The 24,687-nt window shown below is 40.7% G+C and overlaps 1 protein-coding gene across 2 annotated transcripts in view; it reads right to left on the reverse strand.

Annotated features, from left to right (window-relative positions):
• Positions 1-21,380, reverse strand: part of SCAF11 (SR-related CTD associated factor 11) — a 50,940-nt gene extending 29,560 nt beyond the window's left edge. For both annotated transcript variants that reach the window (XM_055712210.1, XM_055712209.1), the window contains exons 1-3: positions 21,026-21,380; positions 4,599-4,679; positions 3,627-3,781 (exon numbers count right to left, since the gene is read on the reverse strand). In XM_055712210.1, the coding sequence (XP_055568185.1) occupies positions 3,627-3,781; positions 4,599-4,659 (216 nt within the window). In that variant the 5' untranslated portion in view covers positions 4,660-4,679; positions 21,026-21,380. The remainder of the gene's footprint in view (positions 1-3,626; positions 3,782-4,598; positions 4,680-21,025) is intronic.
• Between the last annotated feature and the right edge of the window lie 3,307 nt (positions 21,381-24,687).

Consider the following 24,687-nt stretch of genomic DNA (forward strand, 5'->3'; position numbering starts at 1 on the left):
ATTGATACCTAGGTTGACTTCCCTTCACATAAGCTTTACTGAAATGCTTCAGAACTGATTATTATAAAATAGAACATACGTGCTTACCAACTGCAATACAAAATACAAGCATACCAGAAAAAAAAGGGTAAAAAATTTAGTTTTGACCCAACTAGTTTTAATCTACTAGTGGTATTACAGACAAGAGAAACACATAATATAATTATTTCCCTTCATGTAACACAACAGGACCAATGTTTGAAGACTATCGGGGGGGGGGGGGGTGTTGGGTGTTCTGTCTCTGGTCCCCCTGCCCCCCTTTTTTTGTACACGCAGTAACAGCCAAAGCTCCCTCTGTTATGTGGGCAGAATAATGTTATGATGTACATGTTCTTTATACTGAAAGCAACCCTTCATGTAACTCTATCCTTCATCACTCCCATTGAAAGGTGTGCCCAACAACCTCAGCTCTAGATCTAGTGCCTTTTACTTTTTATGGTCTTCCAACATAGCCTCACTGAAATAGAAAGTCTCAAGCTTGAGAGTCTCCATTCATACATTCCACAACGTTGGTTTACAGAAGCAGTTGACAGCTAGCACAGGGCGAGTGACATTTATGTTAATCTTCACATGTCTACTGAAAACAGTCCCCAACAGTCTGCCTGTGCAGTGGTGCCCAGCAGTTCTTGGGGGAGCACTGGTTAGCATGGCCAAAGGCATGCAAGTTGACAGTCTAGTAGTACAGGAGAGTTTAGTAGTGTAGGCAACTGAATTTAGTGCACAGCAGTGCTCTCAGATGCTGCAATTAATTACAGTAAACATAGGCAAAGAGAGCAGAACGATTTAAGGGACATTTAGAAGTTAATCCAAAGACTAGTTTCTTAGTAAGGATTCTGCTCTCCCCTGCATTTTCCTTTTAGGAGTTGGACACCTTTGAGGAAAAGGGAAAGAAAATACAGCGTGGATTCAACTGCAATGCTACTGAATTCTGAAACTAAATGCTCAGATTTAGCCATCAAGATCTGGTATTTTAGATGCTCTGTGGTAAATTTCCTATCCATTTTCAGCCCTTCAAGGAATGAACCGGAAGACACTTAAAAACAACCTTTTTATATAGCTTTTAAGTGCACTTTATCTATACTCTCCCTTAAAAACTGAGATCTTAAAAGTGTTATTGCTGGTGCTTCTAGACAGAAAACCTACAGGTACAACACACTTAATTGCAGTTGCAATGTTGAAACTCTCCTGTAGATAGAAGAGGGAGCAGAAGAGTAAACAAACTCTTACCATCTGCCTAAACTACCCCAGTTTTAATTAGAATATCAGTTACATATAGAAGTCAGAAACTCTCAGAAGAGCAATGATTATGTATAATTTGAAAACAAAAGTTTAAAGAAGTAGTTCCCATTATATTTTGAGGTCCAGATGCAACAGAGAAAGATAGAGGAAATATCCAACTTGAACACAGACTGCTGGCAAAGCTTTTAGGTGTATGGAGCACAACTGTAGATAAACAGAAGTGCACTTCCAGTAATGTGAACATTGGCTTATTTTTTTTTTTTAAACTCAATCTTAATTCTGAATTTTGTTATTCTACAGCACTTAAACAGGAAAACAATGGTTTTTAAGCCAATTTATTTATACCTAAAATACTTGATCTTCAAACAGAATCCAGCAGCATATTTTTTGAAAAGCAAATTAATTTTTGTATCTTCATTATTCAGAGTGCCTTAAATTTGACTACTTGTCAATTATTTAGTTTTTGTTAGTTCTGATCAATCAAGAACTAGCAGAGAAAGCTAAACCTTATGCTATACTTCTGAAAAAAGAACAAAATCATTTATTTACTAAATATTAATAGCAGACAAAACCCACATGGCATCAGCATGCTTCAGATGGCCACGTGCTTATAGTATGTTTCTATCATTCCAAACTATAAAACCTCATCTGCTTCTTACAGCTGAAGCCTCTGAACATCTGTCAGGCAGTTTCAACACTTCCCCCCCCCCCCTTTACTTTTAATTAAAACTAATAGATTAGGCAATAGAGTTTCATGAACTCAACTGTCAAGTAGCCTCAGAAAAGGAAGACTGGCTGGTTTTACTCATCAGATGTCACTAATGGAAAGAAGCAGTAGAAGCCTTACTTAGCTTTAAAAACAACCCCCAACCATTTTTACAGCGTCACATCTACTTTACTTGTAAACTGTTAAGAGTAGAAGTTGCTTTTATTCTATTTGGATAGTACTTTGTGGTAAAAAAAAATAATCTGACATGACAAGAAAAAAATGTCATTCATTTCCCTCTTTAAAACAAGAAAATTTCCCTTCCTCATTGGGCTTAAAAGCATCTGTTAGATAATGTGAACAAACTGAAATCTAGCAGCAAGCCTTCCATCTACTGTACTGCTTCCCTGTGCTTGTCACTATTTATTGCCTTTCAGCTGCCATTATAATAACTAGCTAAGGAAGTCAGGATAAAATTGTGGATGAGAGTTTCCTGTTCCCTTATAAATAAAAGCACTGCAATTAGTCATTTGCAGACCACAGTATCTGGCAAAAAGAGACTCAGTTTATTATTCGGTTTGTGAATCTAAAGCAAGTTTTACCTAACAACCTTTTTTAAATACTCTTAAGTTCATACAAAATCTTCTGAAGTGATTTATGTTACTGTCTGCCTTCAGTAATAAATAACACAAAAATTAAGGTTAAAAATATAGCAAGTAAAAAATAATATAAGCATATTGTATATATGTGCGTATATATATATACACACACACTGTATATATTCATACATATAAGTTATACCAACCTTCTAAAGGATATACTGAAACCAAAATAATAATTTACTTCAAAAGAAAGTTATTACAGAGAAACTAAGCAGTGGTCTCTACTACAATGAGCAACCAATTTAGGTGCACAGAAGTAGGACAAAAAGCCAGCATCTCATTTCAGCACCCCTCCAATACAACATAAAGCAATTCTAATTTGGTGTTTTATATTGGCAATTGAAAAAGTTACAGGAAAGGTACAGATACCAAAGACTTAATGCAATGATTACAGCACGTATGTGAGGACGAAGGGATTAAATAGAACAAATTAACAACAATTTGTTCAACAAGTCATTTTTCTTTAAGGTTCCAGAACAATCTACAAAAGGATTGACATAGAACAAGTAATAGCCATAATTAAAATGAAAATTTTACATTCAGAATAGCACTGAACCATTTAGCTAAATTCTCTTTAGAGTTAGAAAACTAAGGTTTTATCAGACTCATTTTGTAGACAAACATAAAAACATATTGGTCCCAGCCCTGAGCTGACAGTATGACAAACAGCATAACAGATAACAAAATAAGCAATATCAAACAGTATTATGTACATGTCATAATCTTCCAAACAGCCAACACCATTTTCTTTCTGATCCGTAATCTCTAGTAACCATTACTAAGTCAGGATGTCTAGTGAAAGTAAACACAAAGTATGTTACTGCACTAAGGAGAAAATTTCCAATCATCTATTTATAAACTGGTCATTGAAATACTTCTGTGCAAAGCCAAAATGCGTAACTTTATTTTTCAGTGAAATCTGCCATATCTAATACGGATTTTTTTTAAAAAAAACCACACCCCTTGGTTCTTGGTCTTACCTCAGCCCATTTAAGAATACAAGTCATGCAGAAGGTATGACTGCAGTTTTCAGGAAAACCAATCTCTTGTTCTAGAAGGCAGTTCAGACAGATGGGGCATGTGTCACCATCGTATGATAAAGCAGAACAGGAACAGCTTTCTTCATTTTCTTCACCTGGTATTATTAACATTGACATTTAGAGGTTATGACAGTTTTTGAAACAAAGTCTTTCTAGATTTGAATAATAAGGCAGTAAGATACAATTTTCTGTAGTTAAAAGCAAGTTAATCAAGTTTCCATGTGTAATGCAGTCAAAACACTGGCCAGAGGAGTAGCTAAAAGAATGCATTTCAGGTGAAAAACACTACACAACGTATTTCATAGACTACTGTACCAATATTTGCCATTAAAACAAAGGCAAGTTAGCTTTAGTGCTATTTAAAGAAAGCATCACACACCATTTCCTGTTGGCCATGTAGTCATTTAGACATTGTTCTCCCAAGTCCTTCCTCCTCAGAGTTTTGTACTGTCTCCACAAAATAAATATAGAATGTGCTGGTTAATTTATGATCTTGTGTACACAGTCTACCTTCACTTCACTTTTCCAGTCTTAGGAATATTTTAATCTGAACATCCTCAAATATTTACCTTATCATGCTCTCAATTTTAGAAATTGTTTTCAGGGTATAAAAATGCAAGAACTTTTCTTCAAGGAATTCTACTCTAAATCAATTGGTTTTTTCTGAATAATAATTGACATCTCCATTTTTGTTCTGCTACTAGAAGTCAACAAGTAAAAAACAGAAGAGACAAGAGAGGATTTGGGGACTCCATAAGCCAAAGAGAAATGTTATGCTGAGATAGTGCTTATGTTTACACAAACCCTCTCAAAACAAGCAGCACACTGATTGAGAGCGCAAATGTAAAATCTGACCCTCACAACTTGAACCTGAATAATATACTTGCCTATTTTCATACACACAGACTTTACCTTCCATGCCTTCATGCTTCTGACCCTCAGTGTCTTGAATACAGTGCTTTCTGTTCTTCATCTTCTTACAAAATGTAAAGTCTGGAAGACATAGAAACAGTTTACACAACTTGTTTAGACTGCAATTTGAAAATAAAAATGACCGCTATGGATTTAATGAGTGCTCTCCAGTGCTCTTCATTTCATTAGGACTTTGTAGAGTAGAAACACCTGACATTAAGATTTAGATACAGGTAATGTACAATCTATTTGCAATTTATGAGCATTGTGAATGCTGTCTAGCAACTGACACTTCCAACTTGAAAATGTTTTTGTTCAATAAATGCAAAGTTTTTGCAGTGTTTTAAAACTACCAATGGTGCTTCTATTTTTAAAAGTTAAATGTACTGCTAAGTTTCTATGCAAACCACCCCACACAACACTGCAGTAATTAACATCTGCAAATTGCCCTTCACAAATCGTTGAAGCAACAAAATTAAACACACAAGCACCAGAAGAGTTAGTTGCTTTCCACACCTACCATCACAGTAGTAGTGGCAAGCGAGAAAAGTTACATTTTTACTTTTGCTTGCATTTCGCTTTTGTCATCCAATGAGAACCATGAGCACTCTGAAAAAAATGCGGGGAAAGTTATATCATCAAAACAAGGGACAGGTCACAAGCACAGGTGCAGTTGGAGTATCATGAATGGGAAGGGTGCACCTTTTAATTTTAACTGTTCTGTAAAGCAGCAGTATGAGTAAGAACAACAAAGAAAGAGAATATCCTTGTGATCCACATCAAATAGTTCGAAAGAATTTGATCTCGCATAAGAAACAGCAAGCGTATGTTCTTTGGAGACTGTCCTACTACGTACAGAATGAAACACACTTGAAAAAACCAAAATGTTATCTACACCAAGGACTGAATCTTCTGTGTTGCAAACTCCTGCAATCACAGTAAAGATGGTGTAAGCACCTAAAGCTCCAACCCAACAGCCCTAGAAGGACCAGCAGTTTTCTTCAGAACTATATAAAGCTTTAAAAATTATTTAAATGTACAAATTACAACTCCACAAGAGACTGAAGAAACCAGAAATTACCAAGACCTACTACTTAAGCATTCAAACCTGAAGCAAACCGACTGAGGCTTCAAACCCCTTACTCTTTAATGCCTTTGCTAGACAAAGCAGCACAACAGAGCTGAGAATGCCACAATCGCACTCCTCAACTAAACATCCTCCTATTTCACCTACAAACGACACTAGCTTCCCTTTACCACCTGCACATCCAAGAGAGGGGAAAGACAGAATTTGCCTCCCAAAACTTTTCTTCTAATCAAGTCTTTATTGCTTGATCTTGGCAGCAGGAAGTGTTTTAATGATAATTTCTTTTTTTCTGAGAAAAGAAACACTGCCACAGATACCCATCACATAACATACTTCCCACTTTCTTAAGCAATCCAAGAAAGCAGGACTGATCTGTGAGTCTGGAACACAGACAGTTCATTAAAGAAATGGTCAAAACTGTGAAACTAATTAGAAATCTGTAAATAGAATTCTAAATGGCTTCAATGTTCCCATTAGAAATTACTTTTTAATTCCCCAAAAAGAACATGTGAATCAAGTCAACTGAGTGTGGCAAAAAGGGAAAGGAGAAGGTAACAAAAACGTAGTTATAAGGGAATTTTTTCCCTACACAGCTATCTTACCTTGATACAAAAAAATTACTTAAGAAGATATTATTAGGATAAATACTACCAACTGTAGAGCATTTACTAGCACTAATATTAATATGGACTGTGTTGCAGTGAATGCTCTAAGTTGTATTCAAGTTCTGTTAGGAAAACAACTACTGACCAGACCACCTGTTACCTTTTGCAGGCTAGGCAAGATGAAACCTTCAACAAAAGCCAAAGTGCTACTTTAAGATCTAATGCTTTGAACAAGCAATATCTGCATCAAATTAGGACAGGTAAGACCACCAAAGCCACATTTGAACGTAAAATATGAGTGTGAGGTCTGTTGCTTTCATTCTGCTTTGCAAGAGGACTTAAACCTCAGCAATGATTTACAGAAGCAGAAAAATCCACAAACTGTGCCCAAACTTGTCTCAACCCTAGAAGTCCCAGTACACTTCATAGTTGAGATAGTTTAAAGACAAGATCAAAAATTCTATACTCTGCATCCATTCACAGAAGAGGTGTTAAATAGACACAATCTAGATATCAAATTGTAGCTTAAGCAGCAGCTGTAGAGTTGACGCTTATTATAACAGAGGTCTTGAGTTCACTAAGACAGATTGCAGAGAACCCACAGGAGCTCTTTAGATGTGTTTCTCCCCAGAAAAAGGTGACCTTTTCTCCATTGTACTCTTTCTAGACACAACAACATCCCTGAAATTCTTGCACAGTTACAGTAAAATAGAGATCCTAAAATTTTGACAGACTATCAGTAAATCCAAGATGTGCAGCAACTGGAAAACATTTACGTAGTGTTACATCACTCATCTCACAAACCTATTAAACAGATACTGAGTGCTGCTAACACATTTCACTTTGCACAGCACAACTTTTTGTCAGTTTGACACCATGCATTTTAGCTGAGTCTAAAGAGACACAGAGAAATTTAATATTACTGAACTATAAATATTTATAAACAAAAGACATCATCAAAATTTACATATTATTTAACAAATTAACTTTGGAAAGACTACTTTCTCCACTGCTTTAAAAGGGGCATCACAAGCACTGGAATAGCTGAAGAGTTAACACTGAAGACTGTCATTACATTTATAAAATTAAAACAGAGTTAGGAAAAAAGAACACAGTGGTTTAGGAGAAGCAGACAGCACAGAAAACAGAACTTCTTTTTGTCCCAAAATGTGACATATTCCTTTAGATATTTTTAAGCTTCAAGAAGATTTGGAAGTATTTATCAGACTTTGCCATTCCAACTACATGCCATACAAGAAATCTGTAGTCTTGTCTGGGGAGAGACAGTGAAAGAAGCGAGAATTATTTTTTTTTTGTCATTCTCACAGTTACCAAATCGTATCAGCTCTCATGAATACCATATTATCTCCATATCCATGACTAATCATGTCTGATTGGGCAAATATATATTTGAATGCTAATATCCAAAGAGTACTTCTACCAGATTCCAGTGACTCATGACCAATAAGCTTTAGTCATCATCATTTAGTTGTCGATGTGAAATATTAGAAAATACCTCAAGACGCACACATGCAAGGCACTTGACAAGACAGCAACAAGCACTATACTATGCTAATACTGCTAAAAACAAAATCAATCCCCCTCCCAACTCTATAGATAAAATACTTTCTGAGAATGCCTAAAGACAGCATAGCACTGCAGCCAAGATGGTACTTTTCTAGTGCTTCTAAGTTTTCAATGGAATGACTTTGTAAAGATAAATACTTCATTTAATTTCATTTTTGAGATAAAGGCAAGAATAGTTTATTAGATGGAAAAGAGTGAACAAGGACATTACCACAAGTACACACCACCACTCCACCCCCCCATTATTTTTAAATGAGTTACATTTAAGTTTCTAGGTTTTTCTTCAAAGGAAATTCCTGTTCTTGTCTTCATAGGAGGCAGATGCCAAAGATATCTGCCAGCAAACGTGCTTAATCAGAGTTAACTGTAGAACATGGGAATAGACTTGTCACTGTCTGAGAAACATAATTTCATGATGTACTTAAGCAATTCCGTAAAGCAGACTTACACACTAAACAACTTTCTATACCACAAAAATAAAAGTATGATTTACCTTTTATATTAACACAAACTACTTCATACAATTCATAACCTAAAAATACAGATGTATTTCAACACTAATTCATTGTGTATGCAGAAAGAAAAAACTTGGTCTGTTCAAAGTCATGCTACTGAATTTCTTACTAAACTAAAATTTACTACATTAAAACCTTAAAATCAAATAAGCACAGAAAAATCATAGGATGAAAATTTATAGTAGCTTAATTACAAGTGACACATGAAATTAGCACATGCCTCCTTTTTTACTAACTACAAGACAAAGTCTTTACAAGCATTCCTTATGGCCTGTAAAAAAAATGCACCAGCTGAATACATTTTGTCCAATACAGCAATGGTCTAGACACCTGTCTGCACAGAAGTAGACTTGTTCAATTGTAAAGGGAAAATCAAGAACACAGGCAACAAGATCTCCAGTAAGCAAGTGCAGAAGTTTGTCCAAGACTGGCTTATTCTTGTTCCCTTACTGGACTTAAATTAACCTTTCAACTTCTTAAGATACATGTTGCATCAATACTCACAGAACAGTCAAAATAAGTCACTACTGTTTCTATTAAAAGCATTTTCTTTCAAAAAGGATTTGTGGCACTTTTAGCTGTGTTTTGATTTCTTTACTAAGTTAAGAAACGATCAGTTTCAAATATGAAACAACAGTCAGCCATACATTTAGCGTAGTTTGTTTGTTTAATAAAACAATAACAACACTTTTTAGTCCTATCAAAATTTTGGGCAGCAGTAAGCAGGACTATTTTGTTCTATGCATTTTGATGCTCTTTAAGAAACCTCTGAAGAAGGTTTAAGACTCTCCCTTAGCAAGCATGTTTTTAAGGAAAACAGATATCAATAATTAGCCACATTTACAAAAACGGAGATTTTTTTTTCAGTAATTAATGGCAAAACACTGAGTCCCCTGGAGTTACCCATATGGATTCACTATAACCTCTGACCACGACTGCACAAATGTCCAGCTACTGATAAAAATTTTGAAAACCTCTGCCAGATGTCCTGTGCCATCTTGGAGATGGGCTGAGGAAATACTTAGCATTTCCAATGGCAGCTGAACATCCAAAAAGCTTTTGACCTACTTGTATCACTAAGCCTAATGAAACACATTAAGAAAAGAAAAAACCCCAAACACTAGCGGGTATTTCCAAAAGTACATCAAGAACCTTCACAGTTGTTCTTATTTTCAAAAACTTTTAACTTGTCCCAAGAGCCTGGAAGGTTGACTTGTTTCAAGTGACAATTCAGTGATGATGTTTGCCCTCCAATAAATGAGGGCTAAACTGAGGATCTGGAAGCACTTACCCTGGATTTGCTCCTTTATGTAGTAAAATCTCATGGCCCAGAACATTAGTGAGAATAGAACCAAAAGGCAGACTCAAAAGAGGGCTTTTAAAGAGGATCTTTACTCTTTGTACACTCAAATTACACCTTGTCTGCATTGCCAAATGGAATGCCATAGAACCAACAAAGATTAAGAGAAAGAAAAGAGACCGGTGCTATGCTTTGGGGAATAGAAAGAGAAACCTTTTTTCTATAGGTGGTTTAAGCCTATTCATGTAGATTCAGTGACTTGGAAAGAATCAGTGCTATTCAGGCAAGGAGACACTGCTGATTTAAAGACTTTTTCCAGACCCTCTAAGGATGCAATTACCAAGAGAGCTAATCTAATCTAACAGCCTGCTGCCACCAAAAGCAGCAGCTCTGTTTCTCACCACTAGTAATGGTCAGCAGACTCAGCTAAAACCCACACATGTGGCAATGAAATTGCAAGTGACAGAATGGGGGAAGGAAGACATAAAACGGGATTGCCCCTTTTGGCAGTGGCAAGGTGCTAGAATAGCTAACTAAGACTTTGTTGTCAAACTGCCCCCCTTCAAGGACATAGCAGTACCTAGGTTACCTACCAAGTCCATGAAAATGCAAAGTAAAACCACAGGAGAAAACTGTCAAAAGCCAAATGACTAGAATTGTACTATTCTAAACAGTACACTGCCCCTTCTGCCAACCTTCCCCTTCCCTACACAAAAGAAAAAAACCCCTCCAAAACAATACTGTGGATATCCCCCTCAAGGTTTTTTTCCACAGCAAGATGCTGACAAGCACACTTACGTTGCAGATGCTGTGGCTACAGCTATGTCCCTGCTACATCCAATACTTTAGTTTTTGTGGCCACCTCAACAATAACAAACTGAACAGCAGTTGCAGACACTCCAACACTTATGTCCAGCCAGCACTCACACAAGCATACAGGACAACGTCGTAACTGCCTCCTATGTGAGGAAAGCATGCACAACTCAATGGAATTGTGCAAACACAGCTTGAGGAACCACAGCAGTGGCTCAGATGCAGCAATTATGGTCTACTAACCTGTCTGACCATACAAAGAGCCAGTAGTTCAAGGAAGATTTAGAAACTTACAGTGGACACACACACAAGGTAATCAATTTCCTTCCTGTATAAAGCTTATAATCGTAAATGACTCAAAACCTGCCGTACAAACCTTTTCATGTGAAGTCAAGGGAGTAGGCAGTGTTCCTCACTGTAGTTTACCAAAAGAGCACTTGCAAGACACGGGCAAAACATCGGGGCAGTAAGAAAGATGTTATTTTGCAAGACCTCACATATCATATTATAAACTGTGGAGGAGACATCATCTCTTTTACAGGATGTTACGTGTTGAAGTGCTGTTACAAATCAGATTGAACTCTGGTCTAGCATTTAAAACATTTCCATTTACTAGACAGTATAAGAAGGTAGACAATGTCAGCAGTACCACTGCATAGCCAGTAGTTCAAGGAAGATTTAGAAACTTACAGTGGACACACACACAAGGTAATCAATTTCCTTCCTGTATAAAGCTTATAATCGTAAATGACTCAAAACCTGCCATACAAACCTTTTCATGTGAAGTCAAGGGAGTAGGCAGTGTTCCTCACTGTAGTTTACCAAAAGAGCACTTGCAAGACACGGGCAAAACATCGGGGCAGTAAGAAAGATGTTATTTTGCAAGACCTCACATATCATATTATAAACTGTGGAGGAGACATCATCTCTTTTACAGGATGTTACGTGTTGAAGTGCTGTTACAAATCAGATTGAACTCTGGTCTAGCATTTAAAACATTTCCATTTACTAGACAGTATAAGAAGGTAGACAATGTCAGCAGTACCACTGCATGTACCCATACCGTAACAAGTCAGGCTGATCCAGAAGTTTCTTTAGTGTTTTACAGTTATTAACATAGCTGAAGAACACTTTATTCATCATCGTTACTCAGACACGTAAGGGTGAATAACCATGTTCTAGCTCTACTTAGAAAAGTCACTATCCAAAAAACTTAGCCAAAAGAAACTCAAAACCCAACAGATTTATGCATGTGAGAGACTGAAGACAGTAACAAAGTTCGCATCACCAACAGGTATCTATTAAGGAACCTCCCACCTCTGTACTGGGAAACTTGTGCGAGGGACAAGCATCCCTACACGTCAGAATCCTAGTCATGCAGCTGGCCCCCTGATCTACCAGCCTTCAAGGTCCTTTCCTTCCCAAAGTAACCAGTTGTCATTGGTTTTTAGTAAAGTAGTAGTAAGAAAACTAATGATGTAGTTTACAGAAGAACCATTAGACTGGAAAGCAACCAGTAACAAAACAGCAAACTCAAAAATCTTGTGCTAAAATTCAACTGATAAAGCTATCACAGTCTGCAGCAAAATTCCAAATCCTGTCCCAAGAAAACATCCAAAAGCGAGTCATTTTATCAGTCTTTAGTAGTAGATAACTTAAGACAACACAAAGCACCAAGGTTTGTGAAACACTGTTATATGGCCCCTCCTCCCTCGCAAAGGTGACACACGTGCAAGGGCCAATTTGCTCATCAGAATCAGGAGCGTCCACATAACTACTGGGATAATCCACAGAAAGACTGATACTTCCACAAGCCATAAAAGGTATGATGTTTGGCCAAAATAGTTAAAGCATCACAGGGATATTAATTCTCTTTGTCAAAAACACACTGAAGAAAGTTTCCCTGCATATATCAGTTCTCACCATGCTATCACACCAGGCTGAGCCCTGTTTTCTGAGAAAGCTCACGAAGAGGCGAAGGAAAGCTGATTACAAGCTTGCACAGCAGCTAGTAGCTTTTAGACATGACAAATTTGAATTCGTTGCTGAACTAGTTACCTTACTGGCACTGATGGGTAATTACCTACAGAAGGCCAATTTCATTTCTCATCTTTCTGCACTGTCAACCACAAAACACTTTGTTACACTAGAATAGGTGGCAAAAGTTTAGGATGTCTCCTGAACTCATTTTAAGGGCTCATCAGACCACATGACATTACATGCCACAGTAGAGCAAAATTAGCGAAATGACAGCTCTATACTATCAATACATTCAGGGTAACCACTGACAACCAAGATGGTCCAGTGCTTTGGCAAATTCAGTTTGAAGACTGAGAACCAGGTGAAACTAAACTTGCTAGTCACCAAGGGGGGGGAAAAAAAAAAAAGCACTTTTCAGAGTTCATTGTCACAGTGCAGTCTCATTTGATTCAAAGTATATATTCACAGCTGATCAATCTAACCTGTAATTTAAAGTTATGCTTGCCTTCTTACCGGCTCTTTAGTGACATTTCTCAGATATCTGAGAAAACCCCTTTCTTCTCTGCCACAGGACAAACTAGGTTACTCAAGCTTCTGTCAGCTCTTGACAATGAGAAAGCACTGAAGACAAAGCCACATAGTTTCCCTGCACACTGAAGTAAGGTAATTTTGTAGAGTGGCTTCTCAGTAAAGCTGCCACTCGTAACACTGCTTTCCAAAGTGTTCTGAATTATATGAGTCAATCCTAGACCTATTCTTTACAGAAGTATAGTGGGGTTCATGATAGCCATAAGCAGGAACACTTATTGGAGCCATGGTTAACTCCCGCAGGAAAAATCAGCTTCATTTATACAGAAGACAGGGTGAATAGAACCTTCTAAAGACTGACACAAGGTGATGAAATGTATATTCACAGAAATTAAGAAACCACCCTATTTTGCTTTCCAGAACCAGTATTTTCAATAGAAGGCAATATGCACTGTGCTGCTGTTTCACGTATGCATGTGTTCGATAAGAATCCCAACAGAAGCAGCACTATACTACAACCACCCCCGCAGGGAGAACATGCATGTATGCCAGAGGCTGTCATGTCATTTCATACACTGCTGATAAAACACTGAAGTACCGTAGTGATTAACATATTACAAAGAAATATGGAACAGAAAACAATGTACATAACACTCTCACAAAATGTGTAATTCAGCACTTACTTGTTTCTTCTAAGTAGTCTGTGACTAAACTGGGTGAAATTGAGATTTACAAATAACAGGAACTAATTAGGGATTAGGTACTATTGTCGTGGTGCACATGGTTCAAGCAACTAAATTAAATCAGCATAAACGCATGACCTTGCCTTCCGCTGCTGAGGGTCCTTAGTCACATGCATACTTTTGCAGCTGGAAGGGATAGCATTACATACCTAAGTCAGCAAAAATGGCTCAGCCATTTCCAAGAACAGTTTTTTAAAAACAAACATACTTTTTTTCTAGCCACTTGGATGCACTAGTATTTTCATGCTCTCCACCAAAGAGCAGATATTTGGCAGTGAGTCACTGTGATCTAGAACACGCTTTCCACACAAGCAATCCTTTCAAATCTAGCCATCACAGATCTGGGAAAAGTTTGCATTTGCTCAAGAAATCTTTGCTAGACATTGCATTTATTCCGCCCCCCCCCCCCCCCCAACTGGATCTGTGCTTAGCATACACTAATAATTCGAAGTTTCTATCCCACTGCTACACTATACATGCAACATTCCCACAAGATGAATGAGCATACTTCAGCCAGTGCTATGGCAACACAGCAGGACTTGTTGCAATCATTTCTCTGATGCTAAAGAAATCAGGAAGACCATCTTTATTTTCCTGAACATGTCCAAATAGCTGGACTTAATACCAGCGATGCAGGAGCTGAACCAAAAGACCTTGCAAAGACAGAAGTGGAAAAGCCAAGCCCTTTTAACAGAGGAAGGAAAAATGACGGACAAAACTGATGAAGCAAAACTGAACTCAAATGAAAAGCTCAGGGGCACTAGCAATGGCAAGAAGCACAGTTTAAGATGCAAAAAATTAATGGGGCAACAAAACTAGAGTGGTAGGTGATTAGAAAGCTATATTGAGCCAAAGAAGAAAGGGCTGAATCCAGCAAAGGAAGAAATAGCATACCATTGTCCGATTACAAACTACCACTATTTTTTTCTTTCACATACATCATGGTAGTGTTATTTCACAGTTTCTAAATGTTGAAGCCCTACAAACTGAAGGGCATCCCTCTGACAAAATTTATGTAATGTATAGGCTTCCCTATAATTTTATGGATTTACTTAAATGGAAAAAAATGCACTACAGAAGATTGCATAGAACTATACACACATGCTTGATAAAAATATACAGAATTTAAGCCCTCTATTAAAAGCATGCTGTTCATTTTGAGCATCAAGAGTTTAGCGATATGACAAGTTTTTTCAATATTAAAAAGGTTTCCACAAAAAGTAATTTCAGCTTACCTGTAAAATAGACAGTGACTCAAAAACAAACAAAAAAAAGAAAATAACATAGCCATTTAAAAGTACATTTCGTCTCTCTGAGGCATATACTTTTAAATAAGCACTAGATAAAAGCTACAGTGTCAAAAATGTGGTCCTCAAGTTCCTTTTGACTGTGAATAACAGTATTTTATAAGCTCAGGTCAAAGACCTAGACTAACTTCTTACAAATCTTGGACAAAAAGAAATGCTTGTGTTTTTGGAAAATGGTAGAAACATAGAGAGTTTGCAAAGGCTTTATGACAACTGAAATAATTTTAAGTGCAATTGTATTGTGCACAAAATCTACAATATCTGTAGGATAGCACTGCATTACAGGACACTGCAGTAGTAGTAGACAGATAGGGAGTAAACATTTCAGTTACTGTTGATTTTGCTTTCACAGCTCTTACTCAGTGATAACTTTCAAGATAGCTAAAATAAAGCTGGAAAAACATGGCCAGGAACAGAAGACAGATATGTGAGAAGGTTTCCTTAACACCAACAGCAATACACAAAAGGTAACAGAAGCTATTAATCATGCAAGAGGGAAAAGCCAGATCTGAGCTTGCAAATACAATCTGAACTCCTTCACCTTTCCTTTAAACTTTATGAAGAGAGCCTACTAATAGAAAAACATGCCAATCACCATTTTGGGTTACTTTCACCATATAGATGACATGAAGAAATCACCTACAGAAAACCAGTACTTTACTGTAAATTCTTAAGCAACCAACCTGGTTTTTGTGATAACTGATTATTTCATTGCAAAGCTTCAAGGACTTAACCTCCCACATCAACAATACTATAAGCTCCTTACAGTGATGAACCCCATTCTCTTGTAAAGTTTCTTGCCAGTATAACAACCACAGAATAAGCACTAGTACCAACTAACTTATCCAAGAGTCACATAAAGGTGCCCTTCTTGCTTGTGCTGATGAAATTACATCTAAAAACCGCAACTGCATAGGTTTAGGAAGAAGAATATACTTTACCTTCATTGTTACAGGTATCTTTATTTGGTAATGTTTCTAAAACAAAACTCCAATGAGCTAAAGATAGTCCTAACAGGCTACTTTTCTTCAACTGTTTCACGGAACTACCGTGACTTTTCGTTACACCTATCTATCCACAGAGGGCACTACCTTTTACATCACAAGTAACAAACTAAGAATGTTTAAAAAAAGCAAAACTGCACTAAGAAGTGTGTATTCAGTGGCTGTATAGAAAGCAAAGAAGAATTTCGTTGTGCCTGCAATATCCAGAATTGCTGAAGTAATTTGCTGTGGGTATGAGCAGTCCAATTAAGACAGCCCATCTACCTTCAGATTCTACCTTAAAGCTCAAGTTTTGAGTATCAGTAGAGCTCAGTTTCATATAAGGGTCTCCACCTCTCCTGTGGCAACCAAGAAAGGTTAGAAGTCTTCACTGCTGCAGTTTTGGCCTGTGTTGCGATCTAAAGGTATGAACATACATAAAATTTCTATCAGACACTGATCTAATGGAATTTCATATTCCTTATTACTGCTGGCAGTCAAACAAAAGCCAGATAGTAAGCAGAGAGACAACAAATGTTAACTCACTTGATGTTTCCAAGCAATTTAATACTAGCTTGGAAAAGTTCCAAACATCATTAAATGCATCACTCAGGTTTACTCACAGATAGTACCTTTGAAGGCAGATCAGAGTTAAGCAGTACTTACAGACACAATAAAAGAGGAACAAAGATTGCATTTTAATGGGAGTTCACCAATCCTTAAATAAAAACTGCATTAAGACAAACACTATTATTAGTGTTTATTAGAAAAAGTGATCAGATACTGCAATTTACCATGGTATTAGGCCTTAGAAAACAACTTCTGGAAGACATACTTCTTCTTCCCAATTCTCTTTACATATTTATTTATTTATTTTAATATTTATACACACAGACATACATGTGAAATCTGAAATAACCTCAGGAAGTTAAGATGAAATACCACAGGCCACAGAACCATAATATTAAAATGTTACTTTTTTCATATTTGCTGCGATGGAGTATTTTTGAGTTATTAAAATTTTATGTTCTTATGGAGAAAAAAAAAGTAATGCTACTTTTTCCATCAAGACAATTTGTGAGACAGCATTAATTGTTTAAAAAATGAATGGGTAAAAATTTTCATTTAGCACAACATACACAAATGTAAGGCACAGATGTACATATGCCTGCAGGGGTGTGTGCATGTGAATGTATTTGTTACCTAAATAAATGCATGCTATACAAAGTTTATTTCAATCTCGCCTACTTATACATAATTACATGCAGTACTTTGACCATCCTTTACCAAGTCAGTTAACAATTTCCCCAGCCTAGAAGTGACAACTTCCATATTTGGTTAAATTTAAGTTGTTTCTCCAACTAGAAGTCTTAATGAAAGCGATCTGATATGCTGTAAAAATAAGATGCAGGAAAGCTAAATGTTTCTAGAAGTAAGAGGCAACTTCCTTAGCTTTTTTTTTTTCTTTTTTTTTTTTCTTTCTAATTCCTGAGAGACAAAAACTACTTGTTGAAGCTGGTGTGGACCAGTGAAGTACAAATTGTACACATTCAACCTCCGAGACCCTTTCCAACGCAGTCACCATACCTTTGGCGCTCCACCAGACCCACATACAGAGGCGACTGACAACTGTTCAGGACAGCAGAGCCGCTGCTTTAGGGAACAGAAGGGCAGACACGCATTCACCTTCCATCTTCCAGCAACTACAGTCCTCCATTTGTTATTTCCTAACTGCAGCTAACTTCCTACACAAGAGAATCATCCTACTCAAGTGTTTCAGGGTGCCGAAACTATGCACCTTTCAAACCCAAACCAGAAATGTTCACAGCTTTCTTCTTGCACACTGTGCTCATATCCTCAACTGTTGGGTAAAAAGAGATCAAACAAGTAGGGAAGAGAAGATACAGTGTCACTGCACTCATATCCTCACAGATCAAGGTCACTGCACTTCAGGGGAAGGTGGACTAGTACATACAGATGAAACAAAATGTGCCTACACTGCTGAAAAGCCATGAACTAGCCCTAGTTTCAAAGCACTAAAGCACGTGCTTTTTTTAGCACTTGCAAGAAAAGGCAAAAAAACTGGGAAAAGATGAGATTTATAAAATCTACTTCAACTTTAAATGCTTTCAGAATTCATTCAGACAGACTGATAACCTTGGTTGGCAGCACCAAATAATCAGTTCAGCTATCAAGAGTAACAAGAATATGCAGTCCAGTTCCTGCTAACTGGAAGGACATTTTTTCTCCCTCACCTTAAGACTGCTGGCAAAGAAAATCCCAATACTGAACAGCAGACAGACAGACAGACAGACAGGCTTCAAAAATTTTGGTGTAGGTATGGCAAGTCAGTCCATCAAACTTCTTCTAGCAGCGTACTTTCCCCCCGTCAATATCATATATGTTTAAATATAGCATTAATTGAAATAAAAACTACCCTATAATTACCCACTAAAGCCAACTTTTTAACTTAAGTTTTTGCACAGGTTTCTTAGCATTCAGGACAGTGGAAAACTGAGAAGATTCTGCAAAGAATCCCTGCAACAGGGAAAAAAAAACAAACAAAAGAACAACAAATGTTTGTAACCAGAACAAAACCATCATGTACCATGAGCAGAATCATCCACAAGTTTTATAAAACCAGAGGCTAGAAGTCATACATCAACTGCATCAAACTACATTCAGTTGAGTGTACAAAAAAGCTCTTTATCATCTGGATGTTTCAAAAGCGACAGCTGTATAACTGGAGAGTAAGATAAACTTACATCTCCTTGCTGAGTCAAACTTAACCTTCACATACCATAAGCACTAAAAATTCATGATGAAAAAACTCACCAAATTCCTGGAGAAGTGTTCCCAGTGTTAATCTGAATACGAGATAAACTAGTGAACTCAGTTTACTGCTATTAAAGAAGCTCTGAAAAACACTCACTTTCAAGACCATTATCCACATACACCCCGCCTGCCACAAAGCTGTGGTCTATTCTGGCTATTCACAAGCAGACTTTAAGGCAAGTGGGATATGAAAGAAAATGGATGTAATTCTTATTTGGGCCATTTACCACTGTGGAAACTGACATATCGTCAAACTTAAACTACTGAAAAGGAAGCTGCAAAAGATTTAAAATTGTAACCAAAAGCCTAATTAATGCCCGCCTCTGCCTCCTCCTCTCCATTCCCCCCCCCCTTCAAGGAGGACAACAAACATTGTATTCCTAGAAATTCTAAAGGGAACATTTGAAAAAGTACATGGGATCATTTCCAAATCTTTTCCAAGTGACTGAAGAGGATGCTATCCATTTTTTTAAATCGTGTGAACCTCTAAATACAACTTTCAAATTAAAAAAGACATGGATTACCATGTATAATCAACCAAATAATAGCAAATTTTTGTCACCCTGTCATTTCATTTAAGAAGCTTAATATTTATTTCTGTTAAGATCGAAAGAAACCATGACAAAACGACTAAAGACTTCCCCCATTCTTCTCTCGTGTAAGAGTCTGAATACCCGCACAGTAACACTCTTAATTAGATTGCATTTCATACTATGATCCACTGAAAGAAAATTAAAACCCCCCAACAGGTTAGCGATATATAAACATAACATCAGACACTAAGTTAGCTAGATCTCCCTTTAAGACTACCAAAGCTATAAAATTACAATCTTAAAATAGCTGTTCAATAATCAAGGACGTTCCAACCTAATTATTATTTAGATATTAACAGCCTTAACTGTCTCTCGACATTTTAAACACGATTCTTTGCCAACAGTACCTAGTTACTGATACTAAACAGACAGCGACTACCTGGCCTTTCTCTCCGTTATCTCATTCTTCGTAAAAATTTAAAATTAAATAGCAGTCTAAAATTAAAACATTGTGAGAGGAAGGGGACCAATTTCAGTCCTACCAAAACTGTTTTGCTTTAAAGTCATAAACGTGAAGATAGGTTGTCAAAGATGAGTTACATTTGGGGCTCAGGCTAATAATACACTTTTAAGACTCACCAAAGGGAAAAAAAAATAAATGGGACACAATGTACTCTAAAAGACAAGAAGAATTAGAAAGTCTCTCACTAGCTTGATAACCGTACCCCTTCCAGGCTCCAACATTACTATGCGTAACTTCACTGACGTTTAAGCCAGTCGCGACTCCACAACAGCACAAAACCAGAGCTGGGCTTTAAGCTGAGCCCCTCCGTGCGACTTACTCCACAACTGCCAAGTCTTCCAGCAACTCCTGCCGCTCCAAGCCGCTCCTCCAGCAAACGCTGCCGGCACGTACAGCCCCGGGGCGGGCAGGGGCAGAGGGACGGCCGCGCCGCCCCGGGCCGGGATCTTTGTTCAGGCCAGCGCCGCGGCCCCCGCTCACGGATCACCGGGCAGCGCTGCCGCTCCGCCGGGCGCGCCCTCACAAAAGCTGCCGGCGCGGAGGGGCCGGCGGTCTCCAGGGAACGGCGGCTCACGCCGCCCGCCCCCCTTTGTTTCCCCTATCGCCCCGGGAGACGAGGCGGGCGGTCGCGAGCCACCCCCCCCCCCCCCCGCACCCCGCACCGGCCTGTCACGGCCGCCGAGCGCCAGCACCGGGCCGGGCCGGTCTCCCGGCCGGCGCCACGACGCGGGCGGCGAGAGAAGGGGAGGTCCGGAGGGGGGGGAACCCGAGGCCGGAGCCGGCAGCAAACCCCGCCCTCTGCCCGGCGGAGCGGAGGGAGGCAGGGACTCCGGCGGGCTGCGAGCGGAGGCGAAGGCCCCAGCCCGAGCGGGACGGCAGCACCGCCCGCCCGCCCGCCCGCCCCCCCCCTCCCTCCGCCCGTCCCCTCTCCCTCCGTCCGTCCCCTCTCCCTCCGTCCGTCCCTCCCGCCGGGCCCCCAGCCCCGGCCCGCGGCGGGCACGGCCCCGAGCACTTCCCCAGCCACACGGGAACTCCCAGGGGGGGCGCCCGCCGCCCCGCCATCCCCAGCTCCCGCCGCCCCCTCTCACCTGGCGCCGCGGCGTCCCCTCACACGGTCGCTGCTCCGCGGCCACTCGCACGAAACGCAGGCTCCGTTTCCCTCCGGCTCCCCGCGCCTCCCTCTGCCGCCTCGGGGCTTCCGGGAGCGGCGCCCGCCGCCCCGCTGCGGCCGAGTAGCGTCCGCCCGGGCGGGAGGCGCGGCGAGAGGGCGGGCTCGGCTGGGCTTGGTGGGGCCCCGCTCAGCGGCCGCCGGGCCACATGTCCGTGCGCCGCCGGGGGTGCGCAGCGCCGCCGGGGGCCGCTGGGGGGCGCTGCTCTGCCGCCTTCCGCCGCGGAGGGGCTGAGGGGCGGTGGCGTGGCAGCGAGCGGGCGGTGCAACCCTCCAGCGAGACGCCTCCAAACCGCCCCGCGCCGCCGCCGGGAGCATTGTGGGATAGGTCCTCCGGTGCCGCCTTGAAGGGGGGAGGGGCGGGAGGTCACGAGAGGGCGGGGGAGGCGGGAAGGGGAGGGCACGTGACCAGCTGCCGTTGACGGTCGGCGAGGAGCCAATGGGATGAGGGCGGGCGGGCACGCGGGGCGGGGCGGGGCCGCGCGTCGCGGGCGGGGGCGCCCCCTGGTGGCGGCGCGGCGGCAGGGCGCGGTCGAGGGGGGGCGCGGGCAGTGACGTCATGTGGCCGCGACGCGGGGCGCCTGGCGTGCCGACTTTTTTTTTTTTTTTTCTTTTCTTCCCAATTATTTTAATAAAATCAGACCAAGGGCGCTTTGGGCGGGGCCCCGTGGCCGCAGCAGCGCGATCCGCCTGAGCAGGCGGCGAGGGCCGGTGAGCCGGCCTAGGCCCAGCCCGGGCCCGCTGACCGCTGCCGGGGCCGTGGGGGCCGTGGGTCAGGAGGCCGGGGCAGGCCGGGCCCTGGCAGCCGCCGCTGCCGGGGCCCTGAGCTCGCAGGGCGGCGTGGGGCTCTCAGCTGCGTGCCCCTGTAGGGGTTCCTGGTACCGACCCTGCGGGTATGCGGCGCTGTGCAGGGCTTGGGGGGGCAGCCTGGGTCCTGGCCCGTGCCCCTCGGCTGTGTGGAACCAGACAAGCACCTGAAGAGCCCTTCCAGATGCTGCTGGGGTCAGTGGCCATTGGTGCTGGCTGGCACGCCACAGAAGTAGCGAGATTTAATCCATATCTGTTTGTATAGCCATTTTTTTCAAAGCAGTTTGCCATATTGTCACACATTCTCACCACAGCAAACAGAAAAGTTAAGTGCAGCAGGTTGTTGCACACAGGCCTGTCACGCCACTGCCGGACTCTGTGAGTCTGCCCATAGCTGGCACACACAGGCTCAGGGCAGCAGGGAGCTGGGGGGAGCCAGGGAACACCAAAACCCTCAGCTGAACCCCCAGGGCAAGGCACCTGCCATACCAACAACCGACGGGGAAGGGGAACCAGTTACCCCAAATACACAGGCCTGGTTGCGTGTTGCCTTGTGTCCACAATTAAGTTGTTGCAGACTGAGTGGAGTAAAATAGGTATCAGCATCAGTCTGTCAAGAATGATGACACCTTATTAGTTGCCACGATGATTGATGGGGTATTAATTTAGGATTGACTAAAGAACTTGAATTAACTAAGAGCAGCCTGTGGGGACAGCATGTAAGAAGAATCACAGGAAGAAAGGAAAAGACTGGGTTCATTAGCAGGCTGCAGGGAAATGTAATGAGAAACAAAACTATAGCCACAGGTTGGAAAGCACAGACTTAAGAATGGAGATGAAGTGTTTGAGTTGTCTGACTTTGAAGTTATTAAAGTTAATGAACTCCCCAAATCTTCAAGGCGATCATCTAAAGAAAGGAATAAGCCGTTTCATCTAAAGAAAGGAATAACCTGTTTCAAAGTTTGGAATTAAAAGAAAGCCCTGTTATAAAGTAAGAAAGATGGGTTTCAGTGCTTTGTTTGTTTGAATAAACTGAAAATTTGAATGACCCTAGAACAAGACACTGAAGCAATTGAGAAGGGAGAACCATAGCAGAAAAACCTGTGTGCTTGACTAGCTGACCACAGGGGTAAGGTTTTTTTTGCAAGGAGTGCATACTATACAGAACTGCTGTATGTTATTATTTGTTAAATGTTGAGTCTTTTAATTAAAATGACTACTAAGTAACTTGGGACTCACAGATGGAGAGAAAACCTCGGTATTCGCTGTTTCTATTACAAGTCATGAAGACATTGCTGTCATCTACTCATGCTGCACAGATCATGTGGCGCAGGAGAGCCAGGCAAGCTGAAGAGAGGTGTCTGTGAAAGAGCGGAATGCAAAGAGAAACACTCATCACTTCTGAGGTGCTGTCTGCGCTTTTGTTTGATCCTCTGATTGAATATCTTGCATCCATTCCAGCACTGGCTTTTATAGCTACTCACACAGCTTCAAGATATGTAGTAACAGAAGAAGGGCTTTGACCCTTTCTCATCCACCTTTTGAGATGGGCATGTACAGTACACTGTTTGCAGTGGAGAGAAAAATCTGGGACTTCATTGCTGTCAACTCTGGCAAATAAGTCTTGAGTTTTCCTGTGTGTACATGAAGTTCCAGCCCACAGAAGTTTCTAGTCTGACCAGGGCTGAAGGATAGTACTGTCCAGTCAGGTGTCTGCTCCCAGAACCAGACTGTCAAGGATGAGTGGTTGGTCAGTTCTGTCAAAGGGGGAGGAGAGCATGAGATGTAGCTCCTTTGTCTGCTCAGAGCCTGGTGAAAGGAAGAGCGAGGAGTTCAGGTTTTGTACAGGGGTATAGAAGCAGGGGTTCATGAACTCCAATTTTTCACTAATCTGTGCAACCCCTATGATATAGGCACTTTCATAAATTTATCGGACTCCACTCATTCATGTACCCATTAGTGTTTTTCTCAAAAATCAAGAACAAAGGGCAGTTTGGCCTGAAGGGATAGATGAAATTCATTGGTAATCGAGGTGAATTAGGAAAAGACATATTAGACTAGGACAAAGTTGTTATGAATGGTTACAGAAATAATCTGTTATGATTTCTGGATCAGTGGACAAGTTGGGAGCACCAGCCAGTTTCGCTGAAAGGAGAATCTTACTATCAAAATCTTATGATTTGGGAGCCAAGCTTGTGATTTTTGACATTTGATTATTTTTTTTAATGCTTTAGGATAGTAAACCCATAATTTCTTTAGTCTGTTTAATTTGCTCTAAAGTCTTTAGCTTCTTCTAGTGTTCTTAAAGTGACTGATGGCAGAGGTTGTCCTTAGTCAAGGTGGACACTACAACCCATAAATCCTTTGTAGGTGAAGGATAAGACTAGTGAAAACAATTACTATTGCCTGTTGTCTTTTGTAGCTAGGCATAAGTAGGACTGTTTCTTCATTTTCTAGCTAGCTTAGAATGTTCTACTCAAAGATCGGGAGTAAACCCCAAGCTGTAGAAGACACGGGATTTTTAGCAGTAATTTGGAGGCCCTCTGTGTGCGCCCTGTGTTTTGTTTGGGGGATTTACTCTGCCCACGTTTTCAGAGTTTTCCCTTCTGCCACAAGAGGTGAAAACTTCCCTGAAGGTGAGCTTCTTGCTGACTCATGTGTCTCTTGGGAGGACACTGCTGGGTCAAGCCAGAAGCAGAGCTGTATTCGTGGTGCAGCTGTGACGACAAGCAGAAGCCAGATGTTTCAGAGGAAAACTGGAAGACATGCAGAGTG

Source organism: Falco cherrug, chromosome 5 (genome assembly GCF_023634085.1).
Source record: "Falco cherrug isolate bFalChe1 chromosome 5, bFalChe1.pri, whole genome shotgun sequence".
In the NCBI taxonomy this organism is placed as follows: domain Eukaryota; kingdom Metazoa; phylum Chordata; class Aves; order Falconiformes; family Falconidae; genus Falco; species Falco cherrug.